Consider the following 18,674-nt stretch of genomic DNA (forward strand, 5'->3'; position numbering starts at 1 on the left):
TGTTGTTGTCATCAGTGCTATCTTTTCCTTCTACATTTAGATCCTGCCAATAGAGAAAAAGTAGGTCAGTCACTGAGAAGGCTTTTTTTTTTTTTTTTTTTTTTCCTGTGGGAAAAGAAGCCCTGATGAAAGGGTTTTCATTGAACTATTTTTGCTGGTGAGTTCCTTTCAGTATTTCCATATTTTTAACAGCAGAGTTTATCTGGCTGAAATGTCAGTTCTCTACAATTATCTGTGTAAATCTGCTACAACAGGGAGAAGTAAGCACTGGGAGGGGGATTTTCTTGACAGTAGGAACATTTGATTCAGACTGTAAGAGCAAAAGGAAAATGAAAAAATGGAGCCTTAAAATATCTTGAAAGTCTGGCCAGTGAAATGTATAATTTACCAGACAAAATAATTAATTATAATGAGAGAACTCTCTAGAATATGTTTATATTAAATGCCTTTTTTAATATATATCTATATGACTGTATCTAATGATATTGTAGATCACACTCCTATGTTAGTCTCTGGAAAGCTATCTCCACAATCTTTGTAGTTTGCTTGCGTGAGCTTTGGTTATTTGTCCCTGCTGTGTGTCTGAATGACACCATTTTACTTACAAAGCTTTTAACTCCTGCTGGACTTTAAATGCATAGCATTCTTCCCATCGAAAGAAATACATTGTCTTCAGCTTTTTATGCCCTCAGTTAGCTGTAAAGCTGTTATGAAGAAGATTGAATTCATCTTTACTGTGTAGAGTGCAGTGAAAGAGGCAGCTATTATTCTAGCTGCTGCAGCATGTTCTTTGTATTATCTGAACTTCCTGGTCATAAGTGGGTGTTCTGTGGTTATGATAGTAATGTATAACAATGATACAAAATTAATGGTTGATGTAGTAAGCAACTGATATCAAAACAGACTCAGAGACTAAAAAAGTGTCATGTTTCATCTTAACCAGCAGTAATCATAGCAAGATAGTGCTACCTATTGCTTACCCTCCCCCATCTTCAAAAAAAAAAAACACATTAGCTGACATCCCTCTTATTCAACAATTCTACAGTTCCTTCAGAAACAAATATTTTGTCCGCACAAAAAGCCTGTGCCAACTCTTCAGCAACACTGGCGGCCATAAATCCAAGTGGTACTTGGTCCAAGCAAGTTTTTCAGATGCTCTGGATCAGCACCTTAGATAGCTGTCTTCTCCCCCCCACCCCAGACTGCTCATGGGCCTATGCTTTCCAAACAGTTGATTGAGAGAGGAGTTGCACGTGGCTAGCTGTGCCTTGCCTTGAGCATCACAAAGAAAGAGAAAAGTGGTTACACGGTAGCAGGGAAACATGCCATCATACAGAGCAGCATGTCTCAGGGAATCATGATGTAAAATGTGTTTCCTGGCTGACGCGTACTTGCACAAATTCTTGGGTACCATATGCCATGGAGAATCACATACCTCCTCAACAAATACATACAGCCAAATGAATTGATCACACATCTGCAGTCCCAGCCAGTGGAGCAGAGGAAAGTTGGATGATCTGGCATACAAACAGCAAGTGGCAAACAGTACACAAGAAAAACCTGAAATAATAAAAAGATTCTACTACTGAGTAGAAGTGATTTATGTCCAATATTTTGTATCGTTCATTGATAACTTGAAATTGTGGAGAAAAATAATCATTTGAGAAATTGAAGTATAGTATTTGCAGGAATGTGGGTTTTTTAAAATAATTTTGATTTTGTTGTTTGCAGGTTCACTCAAAGGTGTATGCATATGACTGTATAAACTAGAGTTTCATACTAGGGAGGAAAATGAGTGAAGTGTCGGGAAATATCTTATGAAGACAAGTTCAGACTATCGTTAGGAGAAACAAGACATATTTTTTTTAATTTTCTGTATTTTGCCTTAAAGCAATATGTGAATCAAAGCTCAAACTAAAAAGTTGTCGTTTCAGAGGAAGTGCCAGTGGGAAAAAGAGGAAGTCAGTACTTCAAAGGAGTCTGGATTTCATCTTTCTATCTTTTCAATTTAAGGAGTCAAGAGATGTCAATAATAATAATGATCCTGAACTCTGTGATTTTGGCAAAATTGAGAATATAAAAACTCAAGAGTAGTACTAGTGAAATTAGAAGAAATATTTTTTACATACTGACATGGGTCAGTGGCAAGAGAGCTAAATTCCCCCACTAGAAGGTCTGATCGCCAGTGTGATATACGTAGGCATGTAAAAAAATTGAGAAGGTGACAAAGAAACTAACAGCAAATTTAAATAAATTCAAGCTACTTTCCATCACGTTGTGCTGAGTGATTATCTAGTGGCCAACTGACACTGTATGCTATTTTCCCTGATATTAGGTCTGCATAATGCTTGCAGCATAGATGAATTTCTTCCACCTTTGTAACTACTTGTTCCCAGTACACCAAGCAAACACACCAGTCCTTTCAGATGTGAGGTTTCAGCATTGCTCAGTTCCAGAACCTCACTCTCTATTTGTCTGCCTCATGAGACTTCAAATTGCAACTGCATTTTGTAGGGGGTCGTCTTCTCCTTTCAGTTTGTCTTTCGTGGTGACATGACTTCTGTTGACCTTGTCTGGGTAAAATCCTACCAGGATTATGTCAGATAGTTATGTTAGTCTCAGTTCACTCACATGCTGTTAGCATAAGAGGCAAGACTGGTGGTGTTCCTAAATACCCCTTTGCTGGAAATTTTTGTGAATAAAGTAGTTATTACATACACACACACACACCCCTGTCTCTAGACCTCAGATAGAAGCATGAGACCTTATGATGTAGATCAGGTCAGACTGTCAAGGTGGTTGTTACCAGTCCTTGGGCAGGTGAGGATTCATGGCAGATCTATGATAGATTTTCCTCCTTACCTGCTGAGTGATATTCCTACTGATGCCTCTGGCCTGCTGATGGCATCAGCAGCCACTGTCTAGCACATGGCACAAATCATCCCTACATGCTGTGGTGATAAATAAAGAGGTTTGTGATGGGTGTCTTGGAATTAAGCATGAATCTCATTTCAAGTATGTTTGAGTAAATAGTGCCTCTTCCTTCACTGCCTTTTTTGCTCTCCCTGAAATGACTCTCGGTGACTATTGCTCCTTTTGCAATTCCATCCTTCGGATGGGACAAAAGAGAACAGCTCAGAGTCATGTGGGTGTTCAAGAACTTTTCTAGCTCTTTTATTTTCCCCTTTTTAAATGCCACAGTCAGGCCCAGAGAGGGAGGCTCTCCCACGCTTTGTGTGAGCATCAGAAGTGGGTTTTATTTTACTGCCTTAAGTTAATTCTTACAGCCTATGTTCACATTGGCAATGAAATGACAGCAGGAGTGAGGTGAGAGTAAGTGATAATGTCTTGGCATTCGGCACTTAAAATGAATGTGTGCTTGTGAAGTTCTGAGTCATTAATTCTTTTTCCAGGCAGCCATGTGGCATAGCCATGCACTTGAGCATGGTGATGGATTTTAGATTAGAGAAAAAGCCCCACATAACAAACACTTTATTGTTTGATGGAAAGGGAGGCTTTCTTTATTTTTTGACATGGCCATAATGAAAAGTGAATGATAAACTTGCAAATTTGGGGTTTTTACTGTTACTTACACCATATAACAATCTTAAGAACATAAAATGCCCCAAATGATATTCCTTTTAGGACATTTTTCTCTAGGACTTGCATGGAAGTTGCATGGAAGAACATAAAACAGGCTCTGAAAGATGACATTTTAAAGTGGAACAGAATTGAGAAACACCTGTTTCCATTTCCTTTGTCCCTCAGAGAATACTGCAATCTGCTTCAGATGTGGTGAAACTGAAATTACAGTGGTGTGATACTGTAAAGTGCTTTATGGAATTAAAGAGTAAACACAAATACAGAGAGTACATCACCTAAAACCCTGAGATGCATAAGAAAAAGCAGAATTCACACATCTCACTGAAATCATATCCTTTGAGAGGTTTCAAAGCAGAAAAACAAATTTATTCCAAAGAAAAACAAAGAATCCATCCACTTTAGTCCTCCCCTGTGAATGTTATCATAAGAAACAACTTCTTCCATGCATATTACCACAGCCTGCAATTTAGGATGAACAATCATTCAATCCATACAATAGCTTGTACAGTAAGGAGAAAACTGAACTGTGTTTGAAAATGAAATAAAATAAAACTCAACAACTAGGGTGTATTTTCATTTTTCAGACTTCATCAGGTTTGTATTGTCCCAAAGTGCTGCAATAGCCTGATTCTCTCTTATAACAACGTACATTAGACGTGACTAGCATTTAGTCCATCAAAATCACTCTCCTTGTAATGGCATAGCGGATGGCAGGGCAGTGTTACTTCTCCCAAATGTGATTGCTAATCAATGTACAGTTGTTGTTTGCTTCACCCACTCAGCTAAATAAAGTTCTACAGCAGAGGGAACCATGAAATTTTAAACTTCTTCTCAGCTTTTAGCCCAGCAATAGCATACGCATTAAGAGTCAAAATTCCACCCACAACAATATTTTGAATTTATATCAAAATATTTCGTATCCTGTTGAAATGAATTGGGCTGATAAAGACCTATATTTGTCTTTCAGTTAATACTTTTCTGTTATATATTCTTAACTTAGAACTCCTGCAGTATAATGTCCTTTTTTCACCCACAAAAAAATTCACCCACTCTTAAGTGATTTTAGTGATTTTGGTTTTTGAACATGACTTTCTACTTACCTGTACTGTCACTGCTAGAAAGCTATTCCTGGAACCTTAATTCATGTAACTGATCGTCTCCAAAACAAGCAGTCAAGAAGAGAGAAAGCTGAAATCTCCTCTGTTCTACCAGTTACACTTCTGTGAGGTTTGCTTCTTTCAAATTTTTGTGTGGTATCTCTGCTGCAATTTGACTTATACCTTCTCAGCGGGGCTGTCTGGATGTAACTGACAACATAGTCTCATATATATTGCATATTCTTATGGATTTTTTATTCTGAATATATATAAGTAATTAAACTTTTTAACTGGTAACTTTTGTATTTAAAAGCATTTTTTCAGATTTAGTGTTTTTTTACTTTTCTCTAACGTACTTCACAAAGTTTTTAATGTTCCTAATCTCCCTCTGCCATTCTTACAGATGAAAGATGCTTCTTTAGGTCAAAATCCCCTAACTTTACATGCAGGAATACATGGGGACTAACAATACTGTCTGAACTGTACTTAGGCATATAGGACTAGTCTGTTGCTGGCTACATTTTCCTCTTCAAGCTCATGATTTTGTTTTCTGGTTTTGCTTCCTGGTTTTGTTTCCTGAATCCTACAATTGTACTTCACTTGGCATATACATCAGATGTATATCTAAGTGTTCCTTTTGTTGCTTAGAAATAAGAATCCTTTCTTTCTATGTGGACATTGCATTGCTATCCTGCAGAGAAGAGCAGTGTTAGTCCTCTGTCAGTCTGATGTGTGGCAGGGTTGCAGATTTCTGGGCATTATTCACCATTTACAATTTTGTGAACATTTTTCACCTAGTTGATCCATATTTGATTTTTGTGTTATTCAGTCTCTGTGCAAATTGAAAATGTTGTGGTTATGCAGTTGCGTCATTGTCAGATAATATTAACGGAGAGGATTTTAGACTACCAAGTGAATGGTTCTGTTAATGTCTTTATTATACCATGCACTTTTTTTTTTCTTTTAATAGAACAGGTACTGCTCACCTATGTGAGCTACAGAGGATCTTAGATTGCTGTTAAAAGAATATATTTGTTCGTTTATATTTATGCAGTGCTGGAATAAATTGCGGGATTGATAGTCATACAAATTTAAATTAATTGTCTATTAGTTGAAGGAAAATACAGGGAGGTTTATGTGTCTCTATTACCTCTTAATGGCTCTGCAGAGAGATACCTTAACACTGAGTCAGTGTAGATTCATCCTAATTGAATAAGGTACTTGAGGTGAGAGTATAACCTTCTTAGTCTCCATGCATAGCTGAAGATGAGACAGACTGCTATGGGGAACAATTCAAATCTCAGTTGACCTTAATTGCTTTAATTGCCTAGAGAAAGCCATCACGGTCTTTTCTGCTGTTTTCGTTTCTCTGTAGAGAGCCAGTAGTGACTGTATACCTGGGTACGCAGTAAGCTTCTCAGCAGTAAGTTAGAGAAATATCAGCTCTTACTCCTACTGTAACCAGCCTTCCCAGGATTATAGGCTGCTCTGGCAGCTTGCAAATAATTTATTCTCCAGCTGTCTACATCCCTGTTTTCTGCTCTTTGTTCCACTTCTGCTTCATCCACTTAAGAGTCATAGAGTTGTAATATGATTCAGGTTGAGAGGGACCTTGAGAAGTCTCTAGTCCAATGCTATGCTCAAATTAGCATCAACTGTAAGATCAAGCAGTTTGTCCAGGACTTTAGCTTCTTGAGTCTTGAAACTCGCCGAGGATCCAGACTATATGGGCAGCCTCTTCTGCTGCTTAGCTGCTCTCAGGGTGAAAATGTTCTCCATATATCAAGTCAGAACCACGCCTGATCTAGTTTATTACCATTGTATCTCTTAATTTATATTCTTTTCACTTGTCATGCACATTTGTAAAGATCATGGTTCATCTATTTGGTAATCTCTTCTTAGTTACTGGAAGACTTTTGCTAGGCACACCCAAAATCTTCTCTTTTTTCCGTTTGAGCAGGCACAGCTCCTCCAGCATCTCCTCATAGGGCAGTGCTCTGGTCCCCAGCCAACTCAGCGAACCACCACTGGACTCAGCCAGGTTCACTTATGTCTTTCTTGTATTGGAGTGGATGTGGTATTCACAACTGGGCATGGTAGTCCAGATGTGCTCTAACGTTTCCTGGATAAAAGATAATAATCTGATCTCTTTGTGTTCTTGAAAAATATTACAATTAAGAAACCAACAAAAGCATGAAGCAAATCTGGAACCTATTTAGTTTCTTCTAAATCTGAAGAGAATGCGTTCTCATCTGCGTCAAGAGCTCTGTGGTAAGCCCTGTCACCCTTAATCTAAGGAATCTTTCCCTAAAAAAGTCAGCACATTTTTTTCCTTTGTTTTTTTTTACTGTTATTCCACAAAGATTCATAATGCCTGGAAAAAAAAAAAAAAGCCAAAACTTTTTAAACTTGCAGTGTGAAGAACAAAGAAAAGCTTAATAAAATTTAAAAATAAACAAAGTAAACCAAAATGAAAAGAAAATCAGCAACTGGCTAACCACAGAATGTATTTGCTCAAAGTATCTTATCCAAAGGATAATATAATTCTGCAGCTTGAGGTAGATGAATAACAACAATACTTGGGCTTAAGCTAATTAGGATAAAATTCATGTGTGGGTTTGCACACATCCCAACTGCTGGGAGAGATGCAACTGCATTCTTTCATTGAATTTTCTTGTAGGCTTGTAATTTGGAAAAGCCTTGTTAACAGGGTTATGGCATTTTATAGCAGGTCAGGGATTTCACTGCCTGAGAGAGGGTGTTGGATTTTCTTAGATAATGGCTCTGCCAGAGGGACAGGAACTAGAGATTACAGACTGTGGAATACACAGAGATCACAAGGATTATTGGGTATCATGTAAGTCTTTCTAGGGTTGTGTGCTCTCAATGAACTACTGTCCAGATCCCTTTCATTCTTCTTTCACATGCTTACTGGCTTTGGGATAGCTTAAGAACATCCCACTCTACCTCCTGTATTTTCTGTACCAATGAATATCCTTAAGTGAGCAAATGGGTGAAAGAGGGAATTTTCTGGGATGATGATGAAATGTAGATGAAAAGGTATGTCTGTGTCTCATCCTTATGTCCAAAGTGGTAATGGCTGAAACATAAATGATTCTATCATACTCATAAAGAACACAGGTCTGAGGACTCAGTTTTCTTTCTGCACGTCAGTACTGTGCCTGAAAAACTCTTCATGCTGAAGTCACAATTTAGATAAAAAAAGATCTTCCTTTTTTTAGGCAGATCTCACTACTTCTGTCTTTCTTTTGTCATTTTCATCCTCCTCTTTCCCAGCTTCCCCTTATTCCCAAGTCGTCCTATATAGTGTTTGTATCTGTTTCATTTCCACATTGCTGTTGTTGTGCTGCAGCACTGCTGTCCTCTCTATCACTCCCTCCCACAACAGATAGCTTTGTCGTGGAGCTCAGAAACCTTTATGATCTTCTCCAAGCTTCATCTTTTAAAATTAGTATGCTTCAGTGGTTGTGCACGTGTATTAGTAGGTTATGCTAAGAAATATTTAATGTAACAGCAGAAATTGCTGTGCATAGATATTTTAGGGACATGCACTGGAGTCGTTATACTGTTGATAAAGAGTATGCTAAAGACTAGGACTTACATGCATTATCAAGAGAATGACTCTGATAAATGAGCACCTCTTCATACAGTATGATGTTATCATGAACCAAATATTAACAATAATGAACAAGACTTTAGAGATTGATAATAGTCAGTAGTTTACTGAAAATATGTGCACACATATAATCCTGACTGCTAGGTATTATGGTTTTATTCACTAAAGTGAATGGAATTCAGCCCAGTTCTGGGCTCTCTAGTATCAGACAGTTGTGGACACACTGGAGAGTCCAAAGAAGGGCCACAAAGATGAAGGGCCTGAAGCATCTCTCTTATGAGGCAAATCTGAGAGACTTGAGACTGTTCAGCCTGGAGAAGGCTCAGTGGGATCTTACTAATGTCTATAAATGCTTGAAGAGGGATGTGTAAAAAAGATGGAACTATAATCTTTCTAGTGGTACCCAGCTACCTGGGAAAAAGGCAACTGACACACCGGAACACATAAAGTTCCATCTTAACATCAGGATGTACACAGGATGCACTTCTTTATTGTGTGGATGGCTGAGCACTGGCATGGGTTGCCCAAAGAGGCTGTGGAGTCTCATCCTTGGAGATCTTCAAAACCTGCTCAGCACGGTTCTGGACATCCTACTCTACATGGTTCTATTTGAACAGGGGGGGGTTAGATTAGATGACCTCCCCCTTCCAACCTTAATTAGTCTGTGATTCTGCGATCCTTCATTATTTCCCCAATAAAGATTTTCCCAATAAAGAGATTTTTAAGAAAATTTCTATTCTATATATTCTATATTTTCTACTTTTCTGGTAAAACTAGTGAGGAATATATCATATGGTTGGAGTCAACTATTTTAATATTGTGTAATCTGAAACTTCTGTAGAGGAAAATGAGGCAAGACCATCAAAATAAAAGTGCTGTTTTCACCTTCGGAGCAAGTGTGTGAGTGTCACAGCAGCCACCTGCTACTGGTGATGTGTAATTGTGTAATTGCAGCTACATATGGGATGTCTAATAGCCAGTGATTAAGGAGAGTAAAGCCTTTTTTTTGTTGTTGTATCATTACATTACCAAAAAAAAAAAAAAAAAAAAGTGCTTTCATGATGCTAGGAGCTAGACTAAGAGTCAAGTGGCCATCTGTAGGCAATAGAAAACTGAATCGCTTAAAATAAGTTACCTAACTTCTAAAATGTTTTTTTTTTTGTTTGTTTGTTTGTTTTTTTATCTTGTTTTGATATTCAAACAGTGGAAGCTCTACATTTGGGAACACTGATGGCAGCACATGGTTATTTTTTTCCAATCTCAGACCATGTTTTAACACTAAAGGATGATGGCACCTTTTATCGATTCCAGGTAAGTGTTTTTGAGATGTTCTTGACTTGTGCAAAGGGTTAAAGACCTCACACTAAGGTTTATAGTAAATTTTAACAATATTTTCTCTCTTACATAACCTAGTAAATGGTAGCAATTCCTCTTAAAGTTAAAAATGGTAGAGGGAATAAATTTAGAAAATGAAGACAGTATCTTGTGCTAAGATGATAATGACCTTTTTAACCCCTAGATTTAGTAAGTGTGATAACGAAAATTGTTGAAGTATTTTGAAAGTGTAGTAAAAGAAATGAAATTATCTTATAGGCTATGATTCCTAAAATAGTATTAATTTAGAGGGGGAGTTATTTTTCTTATTAAGCCTGTAGAAGAGATCTGATTAAAAATGGAGTGTAATATAGATATTCTTTCTTATGTGATGATTTCCATATAGAATCAAAGAATCATAAAATGAAAATCCTTAGAGCTGGAAGGGACTTCCATTGGTCATCTAGTCCAGCTTCCCTGCAATGAACATTGCAGGGAATGTGTAGAAGTAAATCAGGTTGCCCAGGGCCTGGTCCAGCCTCGCCTCAAAAGTCTCCAGGGATGAGGCATCGACTGAATCACTAGGTAACCTGTTCCAGTGCCTCACACCCTCACTGTAAAAGTCTTTTTCCTTGTATCCAACCTAATTCTACCCTCTTTGAGCTTGAAGCCATTTCCCCTTGTTCTATCACAACAGACCTTACTAAAGAGTCTGTCCCCTTCTTTGCCATAGCTACCCATTAGATACTGAAAGGCTGCTATCAGGTTACCTCAGAGCCTTCTCTTCTGCTGGCTGTAGAGCCCAACCTCTCTCAGCTTGTCCTTGTAGGATAGGTGTTGCATCCCTTTGATAATTTTTGTGGCCATCCTCTGGATGCACTCGAACAGGTCCGTGTCTCTCCTCTACTGAGAACTCCACATCTGGATGCAGTACTCCAGGTGAGGCCTCCCCAGTGCAGAGTAGAGGGGCAGGATCACCTCCCTTGACATGCTGGCCACGCTTCTTTTGATGCAGCTCAGGATACAGTTGGCTTTGTGAGCTGTGCGGGCACATTGCTGGATCATGTCCAGCTTCCCATCCACCAATACCCTCATGTCTTTTTCGACTGGGCTGCACTCAGTCCTTTCTTCCCCCTGCATGTATCAGTAGGGAGGGTTGCCTCGACCCAGGTGCAAGATCTTGCTCTTGGATATGTTGAACCTCATGAGGTTCACCTGGGCCCACTGCTCAAGCCTGTCTAGATCCCTCTGATGGCATCCTGTCACTCTGTTGTGTTGACTGCACCCCACAGCTTACTGTCATTGGCAAACTTGCTGAGGCTGCACTTGTGACCCCTCTTTTAGTGTCACTGAAAGTAAGGAGTATTGGTCTCAGCACTGACCCCTGTGGGACACCACCTGTGTAAATAAGAGAGGGATGGCGTATGGGTGAAGGGGCTTACTGCTGAGGGAAAGGGGTTGATGTGGTTGTGGAGTAAGCAAAAAGTAGAAAGAAATCATGGAATGGATAAGGCTCCAGTTCCTGGCTCTTTCCACGATCAGTGGTCAGGAGGACAAAATGTCTGAGAATTTTCTTTTGCAAAGAATAGGACAAATTTATAGGGGTGCTGAGCATTAACTTCTGCATTGCTACTGGCATACTACTATTTCAAATATGAGAAAACATCACCTCTGCTAGCATGATATTTCTTTTGAGGGATAGTGTAGATGAATATTAGTTGCACTGTGAACAGTTGAGAGTACTGCAGATGGCCTTTTACACGCTTTCCTCAGAGAGGTCTACATGTTTGGACATGAAGGTTTAGTTAGGTTTAGATGCTAAAATGATGTCAATTTATGTAAATTAAGGACTTAGCACCTATTTGACATATGCATATGAAATAAGTTATTTTCCTCAAGTGTTACTTGGTATATAGCTGCAGTACTTTGGCAGTTTTCTGCTCTGTGGCACCCGTTGCATTGCTATTACCATGCTAACAATGTTAGAACAATTTAATTTTATCTGTTTATGTATAGCACAAGAGAAATTTATAGTGGTGTCAAACTGTTAGCTGGACTTGTACCAGCCAGATTTGTCATTAAAATTCCACATTGCTTACCACAACGAGGCTAGTATAAAATCTACTTCTGAGGCTGTTAAGTTGGAAGATGAAGGTAACATACTCTATAGAGAAATTAACTATAAATGTGTGAATGCTGCACTGGAATAGCAGTTTAGGTTCTTCAGGAACAGAACCCCCTGAGTTTTGGACAGGATTCACAAATTTCTAGCTATTAAATAGAAAGAGAAAACGGTGCACCTTCCAGCACTGAGAAGTTCATAAGCCATCCCTGCAGAGAAACCTTTGACCACAATAAAAAGATCTGACCTACAAAAAAACAGGCTGGCTATAATAATGTTCTCCATTCACTTCATTTTCTCATGTTCCAAAGGGTGACGCATTCACTCCTGACAGTAAAATTACTTCCAGTTTGTTTTAAACAAGCTACTGTTGTATAGGAAAAGCTAAAAGCAGTAGCAATTGTGTTTCATTTGCACAAATGCCCTTCTACAGGCAAAATTATGCTTTTTCAGTTATTACAATTGCAACCAAGATATCTGTAAAATTGTAGTTTTATCTGTTTTTTTAAACAATGTAGCTTTAGAAATAAACAATCATTCCTAATCATTCTTTGACTTATTTTAATTGCGTCAGTTCCTGCTATAGCAATTTAGCTCAAAGGGGATAGATCTAAATATTATTTACCTTACTTGGAGAGAAGTGAGTTTTTATTAGTCTCAACAAAGCAAAGTAGAAACTTAGGTTTAGTGATACTTTTTGAACCATTCTGAACATAAGCCACATTGCCTTTGCATGTTATTTAAAGCTGGGGCCAAAGAAGAAATTGAATATCTACTATCTACCTTCCTGTACTCAAAGGCTAATATGTATGAGGGGCTTAAAAAAGAAAAGCAAGGTGCACCTTAGAAAGATCTTCTAGGGACCAGTTATTACTCACTGAGTGCCTTTCATCAGTATCCACATAGCTGATACTATGGCTGACCTAGTGAGAGATGCCTGATTTAACCTTTCAGCTGCTACGCTTCTGTAATTGCTTCCCAGGGAAAGAATGTTGATTTATTTTACAAATTACATACTCAGTATAGGGTCTTTCAACATTCATAATGAAAGTTGTGTTTTTTAATACTTTTTGTTTTTAAAGGAACTCCTAGAATATTGAGGCTTTTGATAATCACACTCATTTTTTTAAGAGATTGATTTGTGATTTAACATAATTTAATTTTCAGAGGTGAAGTTTAGCTTCTGTTTTTTTATGACTTTTAAAGTTGGAAGGCATACATGGGTGAGGAAAAAATGTGGAAATGAGAACAAAATTTCTTGTTGTGAAAGCTTGATTCTGGTGAAGATAGCAGCAAAATTCATGCTTTTGGCAAGATAGTTTCATCTGTGATGTCTTCTTTTCTACCACTGTAACGCTTTACTGATGAATACATTTACCTCTCCAACCTTGATTTTCCTATATCGGTAGTGGAAATTATATATAGCAGTCATTGTAGGGATCTTTTAATATCTTTGTTGCAAAATACTGCCAACATCAGTGAGTCACCCTGCTCAGCTAACCACCTCTGGACTCAGTCCTAATCTGGCCTCTGCCTGTTTAAGGTGTGTTTGAATATCTCAGCTCTCTAGCCATTGTCCACTGTCTTGCTGGATCATCTGTGCCTTGAGAGAAGCATTTTATTGGAAGCCAGGTTTTGCAATAAAAAGCAGCAGCAGGTTATCTTATCCAGACTTAACAGATTTTGTTTGGAAATTGCAAGTGCAAGAACTAATTCATTGTCTCATCAGTTCATATGCAGCATATGCAGGTGCAGTTGAGGTTTCAAAGAGGGAAAAATCATTTCAAGACCATTTGTCTTCCTGACTGTCCTATCAGTTCCCTTTTCTCTTTTTTAACTCTGCTCAGGCACACTTTTATGTTCTGTGATTCTTTGAGAAAAATCTTACTTTGAGGGTAATAGAACACTGGAACAGGCTGCCCAGAGAGGTTGTGGAGTCTCCTCTGGAGATACTCGGAACCTACCTGGATGCTTTCTTCTGTAACCAACTGTAGAGAACCTGCATTAGCAGGGAAGTTAGACAAGATGATCTCCAGAGGTCCATTCCAAGCCCTATGATTCTGTGATTCTGTGATTTTGTAATATACAAAGGAAGGTTTATGGGTGATTTGAATATTCCTCCCACATTCCAGTTACTGAATTTAAAAAAATGTCATGGAGTGGAGCAGCTTCAGAAACAATTCTTTTCTTACTACTATCAGCAATGGTAGCTGAAAGATGCTTAATGGTTTCTTTCTGCAGTAATACAGTTTAATGCATAGAAATTAATCATGCTCTATAAAGGCTGACAGACAACACTGATTTTATAAGTGGCTGTTTTATTATTTCACATATTATTATTGATTAATTTAACAGTAGAGCCAAAACAGATCTATTTGTTTTATCACAGGATCTCTCACCATGCATAGCAGCCACAAATTGTTTAGTGCGGAATAGGGACTATGTTATGGGATTTTGACTCATGTGACTTTATTAAAAGGAGGATTATGGATTTCTGTGGTTAGTACTGGCTTATAACATAAGTCTATACTTCAAGAGAAACAGAGTGCTTTTTTGAGTGCAAAACCAGTGCTCTGCCAATGGTCACGAAGAACCTTATGACAGCGTGTTCTGTTCTGAGTGCTTAAATGGTTCCATGGTAGCACATGTTGTGCTTGGTAAGCCTCTTTTCTCTAGCTGCTGACTGGTTGCTTATTCAAATTGCAGATACAGTTAAACGAAGTGCCTTATCAGTGCATACTGATACAAACTGGCAGCATTGTTTCTGCCTTTGCTGATAAACAGTACTTGACTTTCTCCAAACTGTTCTACCACCCACCTTCCTTCCGACTATAAGTGGGATGTCATGGCAAAATGACAAATGTTCCCTCTTTAATACTTGTTCATGATGAACTGCTTCACATTTCCTGCTGAAAAAAAGTAAAATTCCATCAGGTTTTCTACATTTCACGAAGAAAGCTAGTTGATATTTTATAATTTTGCCTTTTAAAATGGTCATGCTGAGTTACAACATTTTATACCATGTCTGAAACTCTCCTGGGGAAGGTATTTACCTATGCAGAGTTTCCCGATCTTGAGACTAGGTACATTGGTTGTATAATGTTTGTATTATAGGACTACGTGGTACTTAATGGATGTTGTAATAATGCTACAATATACTCTGAATATAATTTGTAAGAAATAGTTAAACCAGTCTTTGTTAGCATTCCCCAGGTATAGATAAGTTCATTTTCATGGGCAGAGTCTCCTTGCATGGCTGTGGGATTGTTTGGGTAGATCAGAGGAGAGCAGACAGCTTTCTTCTTTGCACACCCTTCCTCTTCTCATTCCTAACCTCATTCCTTGAGACCAGAGATCTTTCTATTGATATTTTCTTACTTCCTAATCTTTCCTTGTTGAAGAAGGTAAAAGCATTGTCACATAGTCTTCATAGATAAACTCTCCAGCAAATCCTTCTGTGAGGTTATTAGATACCTGGACTGTGAAATTGTGTGAAGACTTCTGGAACAGAAGAGAAAAGATGTGAACTCAGCCATGATGTTATAGAAGTGAAGGAAGGCAGCCATGTGTTATGGGCATAAACTGAAAAACATATAAGATGTAAGGGACAAAGTAATACTCCAGACTTCTTCTATTGTGTTTTCTTGATCTTTGCTAGTTTGTTTTTAGAAAAAAATTTTTAGAATCACCGTAAAACCATAGAATGGCATCCGGACTTACTGAACTTCTGTTAAGCTCACATGGGCCAGGTTTTCAGGCTTGTCCAAGTCCCTTTGAAAGGCATCCCTTCCTTCTTTTCTATCAACTGCACCACTCAACTTGGTTTTATCAGCAATCTTGCTAAGAGTGCAGTTGATCCTACCATCTAGGTTTCTCACAAAGATGTTTAAGAGCATTGGTCCCAAGGCAGACCCCTGAGGGACACAGCTTGTCACCAGCCTCCACCCAGACTTCCTCAGTGGAGCCATTGGCCACAACCCTCTGACTACAACTATCCAACCAATTCTTTATTGACCGTAGAGTCCAGCCTTCAATTTCATATCTTTCGAATTCAGAGAAAAGGGTGTGGTGTAGGACCACATCAAAGACCCTGCAGAAGTCCAGGTAGATGATCTTTGGAGTCAAAGGCTCCAGGAATATCTGTCTGGGACACTGTAGAAGACTGATGTTAGCTTGCTAGATTGAAGTGATTGGCACTACAAATCTCTGTGCTGGGAGGAGCTTGTGTGGCACTTGGGCTGAGGGATACGGCTGGAGAGCTACACTGAGGATAATTCCCTGGAGAGCAGAGACAACAAGGGCCTACCTGGTGCATCAGGCAGCCAGCCTGAATGGGGCTCATATATACCCATTCCCATGAAAGCAGAATGTATTATTCTAATTATTGAATTGTACTGTTGCGGAAGTCTTGTGATAAGGTATCTCTCTGGATCTTTTCTCAGCAAGATTTTCTTCTATTATAACCATTTTTCAAGAAGTATTCCACTTTATCCATTGTGCATGACAGATGGCAAGGTAGATTAAGACCAGAACTTCATGATTGATAATACCAAACAGTTAAGCAAGAAAATGTTGAATACATCTTTGGGAAAATGGCAGTCATTTCAACTATGTACAAATTTAATGTTGATGGATTTTTTTACAGAAACACAGAATTATAAAAATCCTTTAATAGAATCTGATTTTATATCAAGTTTCATTACCAGTGTTTATGCTATTTTAAGTATGGATTTTGGATTTTCTTCCTAAGTTTTAATCTTGTCCACTGTTGTCATTTCTTATGCCTGGCCTTGGAGAATTTATCTTGTCTTTACCTCCACCAGTGCCATTTTCTACACTGAAAGTGAATAATAGTTATCTAGTCTTTGTTTTGTGCTTTGTTTTCTATGAATAAACCTGCAGTGAATAAACCTGCATGTGAAGATGTGGTTTTCCTTAAGCATTCTGTGATGTATTTTATCACGCCTCTATCTGAGCTCATATATTTTTCTTCCTGTTGTTTTTGTTAGCTTTTTTTCTCCCTGTACTTTATCCTTTAGTCTTATATTCATATCAGAATTAATTTGGGGCATATTCTCGTGGCTGATTGTGAGGAGACTTGAACTTTGTTCCCACTGGGAGCCTGCTGACTTGAGGCCAGCCTTGCAGTACCGGAGCTGTTGAGCTGTGCTTCTCAGCGGATCCCATTAAATGCATTCAAGCACCATGCAGACAAGGTCACATCTTGCACGTGGGAGGCTGCTTGTGCCTGCCTAGTTGAGAGCCACAACAAGGAGAGCTCATACCTGCTTGTTATTCCCTGGCAGAAAGGTTCTTGTCTTTCACAGTCACTCTCCTTTTGGAGGCTCAAAAAGGAATGCATTCAAAAGTCATGTGTGCTTATACGTAGTGTTACGTGAACCCCTTTCCCATGATGCAGTGTTTTCTTTGTGGTGAATTTTCTCTTTTTGCTTACCTTATAACACATTATAAAATCTTTTATAAGTATTTATTGTGTACTTTGCTAATAAAAGCTTATGTTCTGTTTTATCTTCTCTTTTTATCTCCAGAGGGATGGTGGCACGGGAATGCTTAGAATCCTCCTTACTAGCATACGTATTCTTATTTGCTTTTCGAATGATTTCTTTTTGAGTTTAGCTAGTTGGAGATTGCCGGTGTGGTTTTACTGGTCTGTCACTGTGCTTTCTCTCTAAAGGTAATTAAACACTTAGTAAGGTCTCTTTCAATAACTGTGATCTCCCTTCTACCTCTTCATCCCTCAGTTAAGTTTCCCAAGGGACCTTCCATGCCTAAGAAAACCTCTGCAAAGCGACTTTCTTTGGCATTGGCTCATAATCTCATGGATTTGGGTTAAAATCAGAGGACAGAATTTGTTTTTCAATTATTGTCAGGGTGGGGGGGTTGTTTATCTAATTTATAAAGGGAAATCTGAAGTTTTTATGAGAAGTTTTGCAAGTATTTTCACAATCGTAAGAATCTTTGCCTTTTTACTTCTGAAAATGCTCTTTTGCTGTATCTTTCTAGCCCTCTTTTACAAACAATATCTGAACTCTGGCCAGTTTCAGCTCAGAACCTGTTTGAATGAGTGAGGCTTCTACATATTTGATATTTCCCCTTGTTGGATTCTTCCTTGATAAGTTTAGCTTGAACAAACGTAAGCAGATGTTGTTGAGCTTTTGTTCTTGGATGTCTGCTATAATGCAGTTTGTGCCAAAGGATGGACTGCTTTCTCTCCCCAGGTCTGAAAACTTAAATGAAAGTAACTTTATGCTTTATATGATTGACATGGTTAAATTATTTTTATACATTCTTGCTTCTCCAGCATTTTCTGAGTGCTGCTATTTATTGTTGAGTTCATTTTCTCTTTCCATCTGTGCTTATAGTGCTCACTTTTAGTGGCACAATGAAGGAATAGTTTGTAGGAAGAATGACTTATTGCTTCTCCACTAGAGAGAAAGAAAAAATCTGGCAAGAAACTTGTCCCAACCTTCAAAAGTTAGTTTGTGATTTTATTTTTTCATCCTTTAGCTCATTGTTATTACTTAGTAAAAAGCAAGTCTTAAATTGCAGTTATTAAATTTGATAGGTCATTTTTACAATGGAGAGGTTTTTCGCAATGTATGTTTAACTTGATAGTAGGTGTAAATGTGTCACCCTTCAGTCCTGTTGATTTCTGGATAAACGTTAAAACAATTTTGAGGTAATTGGGCAGCAAGAGAGGTTTCCATTTGTGTAGCTGAGGGATCTTTGAGAAAAAACAACAGGAAGGAGAGAGTGAAGCAGAAAGTGAGTCCAAGGAGGTACCTGTAATTTGAAATACATCTGCTCATAATAGTGCACATAGTTAGGTGAATCCTACTTCTCATATTATATATAATTCTTGTTGGCACATATATATATT

General features: G+C 38.3%; 1 protein-coding gene across 30 annotated transcripts in view; it reads left to right on the forward strand.

Moving 5' to 3' along the window:
• RGS7 (regulator of G protein signaling 7) overlaps nt 1–18,674 on the forward strand; it is a 258,096-nt gene that overhangs the window by 167,192 nt on the left and 72,230 nt on the right. For all 30 annotated transcript variants that reach the window (XR_005858068.1, XM_046938436.1, XM_046938438.1 and 27 more), the window contains one exon: nt 9,542–9,648. Coding sequence is in view for 29 of the 30 variants with exons in the window: in XM_046938436.1 (XP_046794392.1) it covers nt 9,542–9,648 (107 nt within the window). In the remaining variant the exon portion in view is untranslated. The remainder of the gene's footprint in view (nt 1–9,541; nt 9,649–18,674) is intronic.

Source organism: Gallus gallus, chromosome 3, assembly GCF_016699485.2.
Source record: "Gallus gallus isolate bGalGal1 chromosome 3, bGalGal1.mat.broiler.GRCg7b, whole genome shotgun sequence".
In the NCBI taxonomy this organism is placed as follows: domain Eukaryota; kingdom Metazoa; phylum Chordata; class Aves; order Galliformes; family Phasianidae; genus Gallus; species Gallus gallus.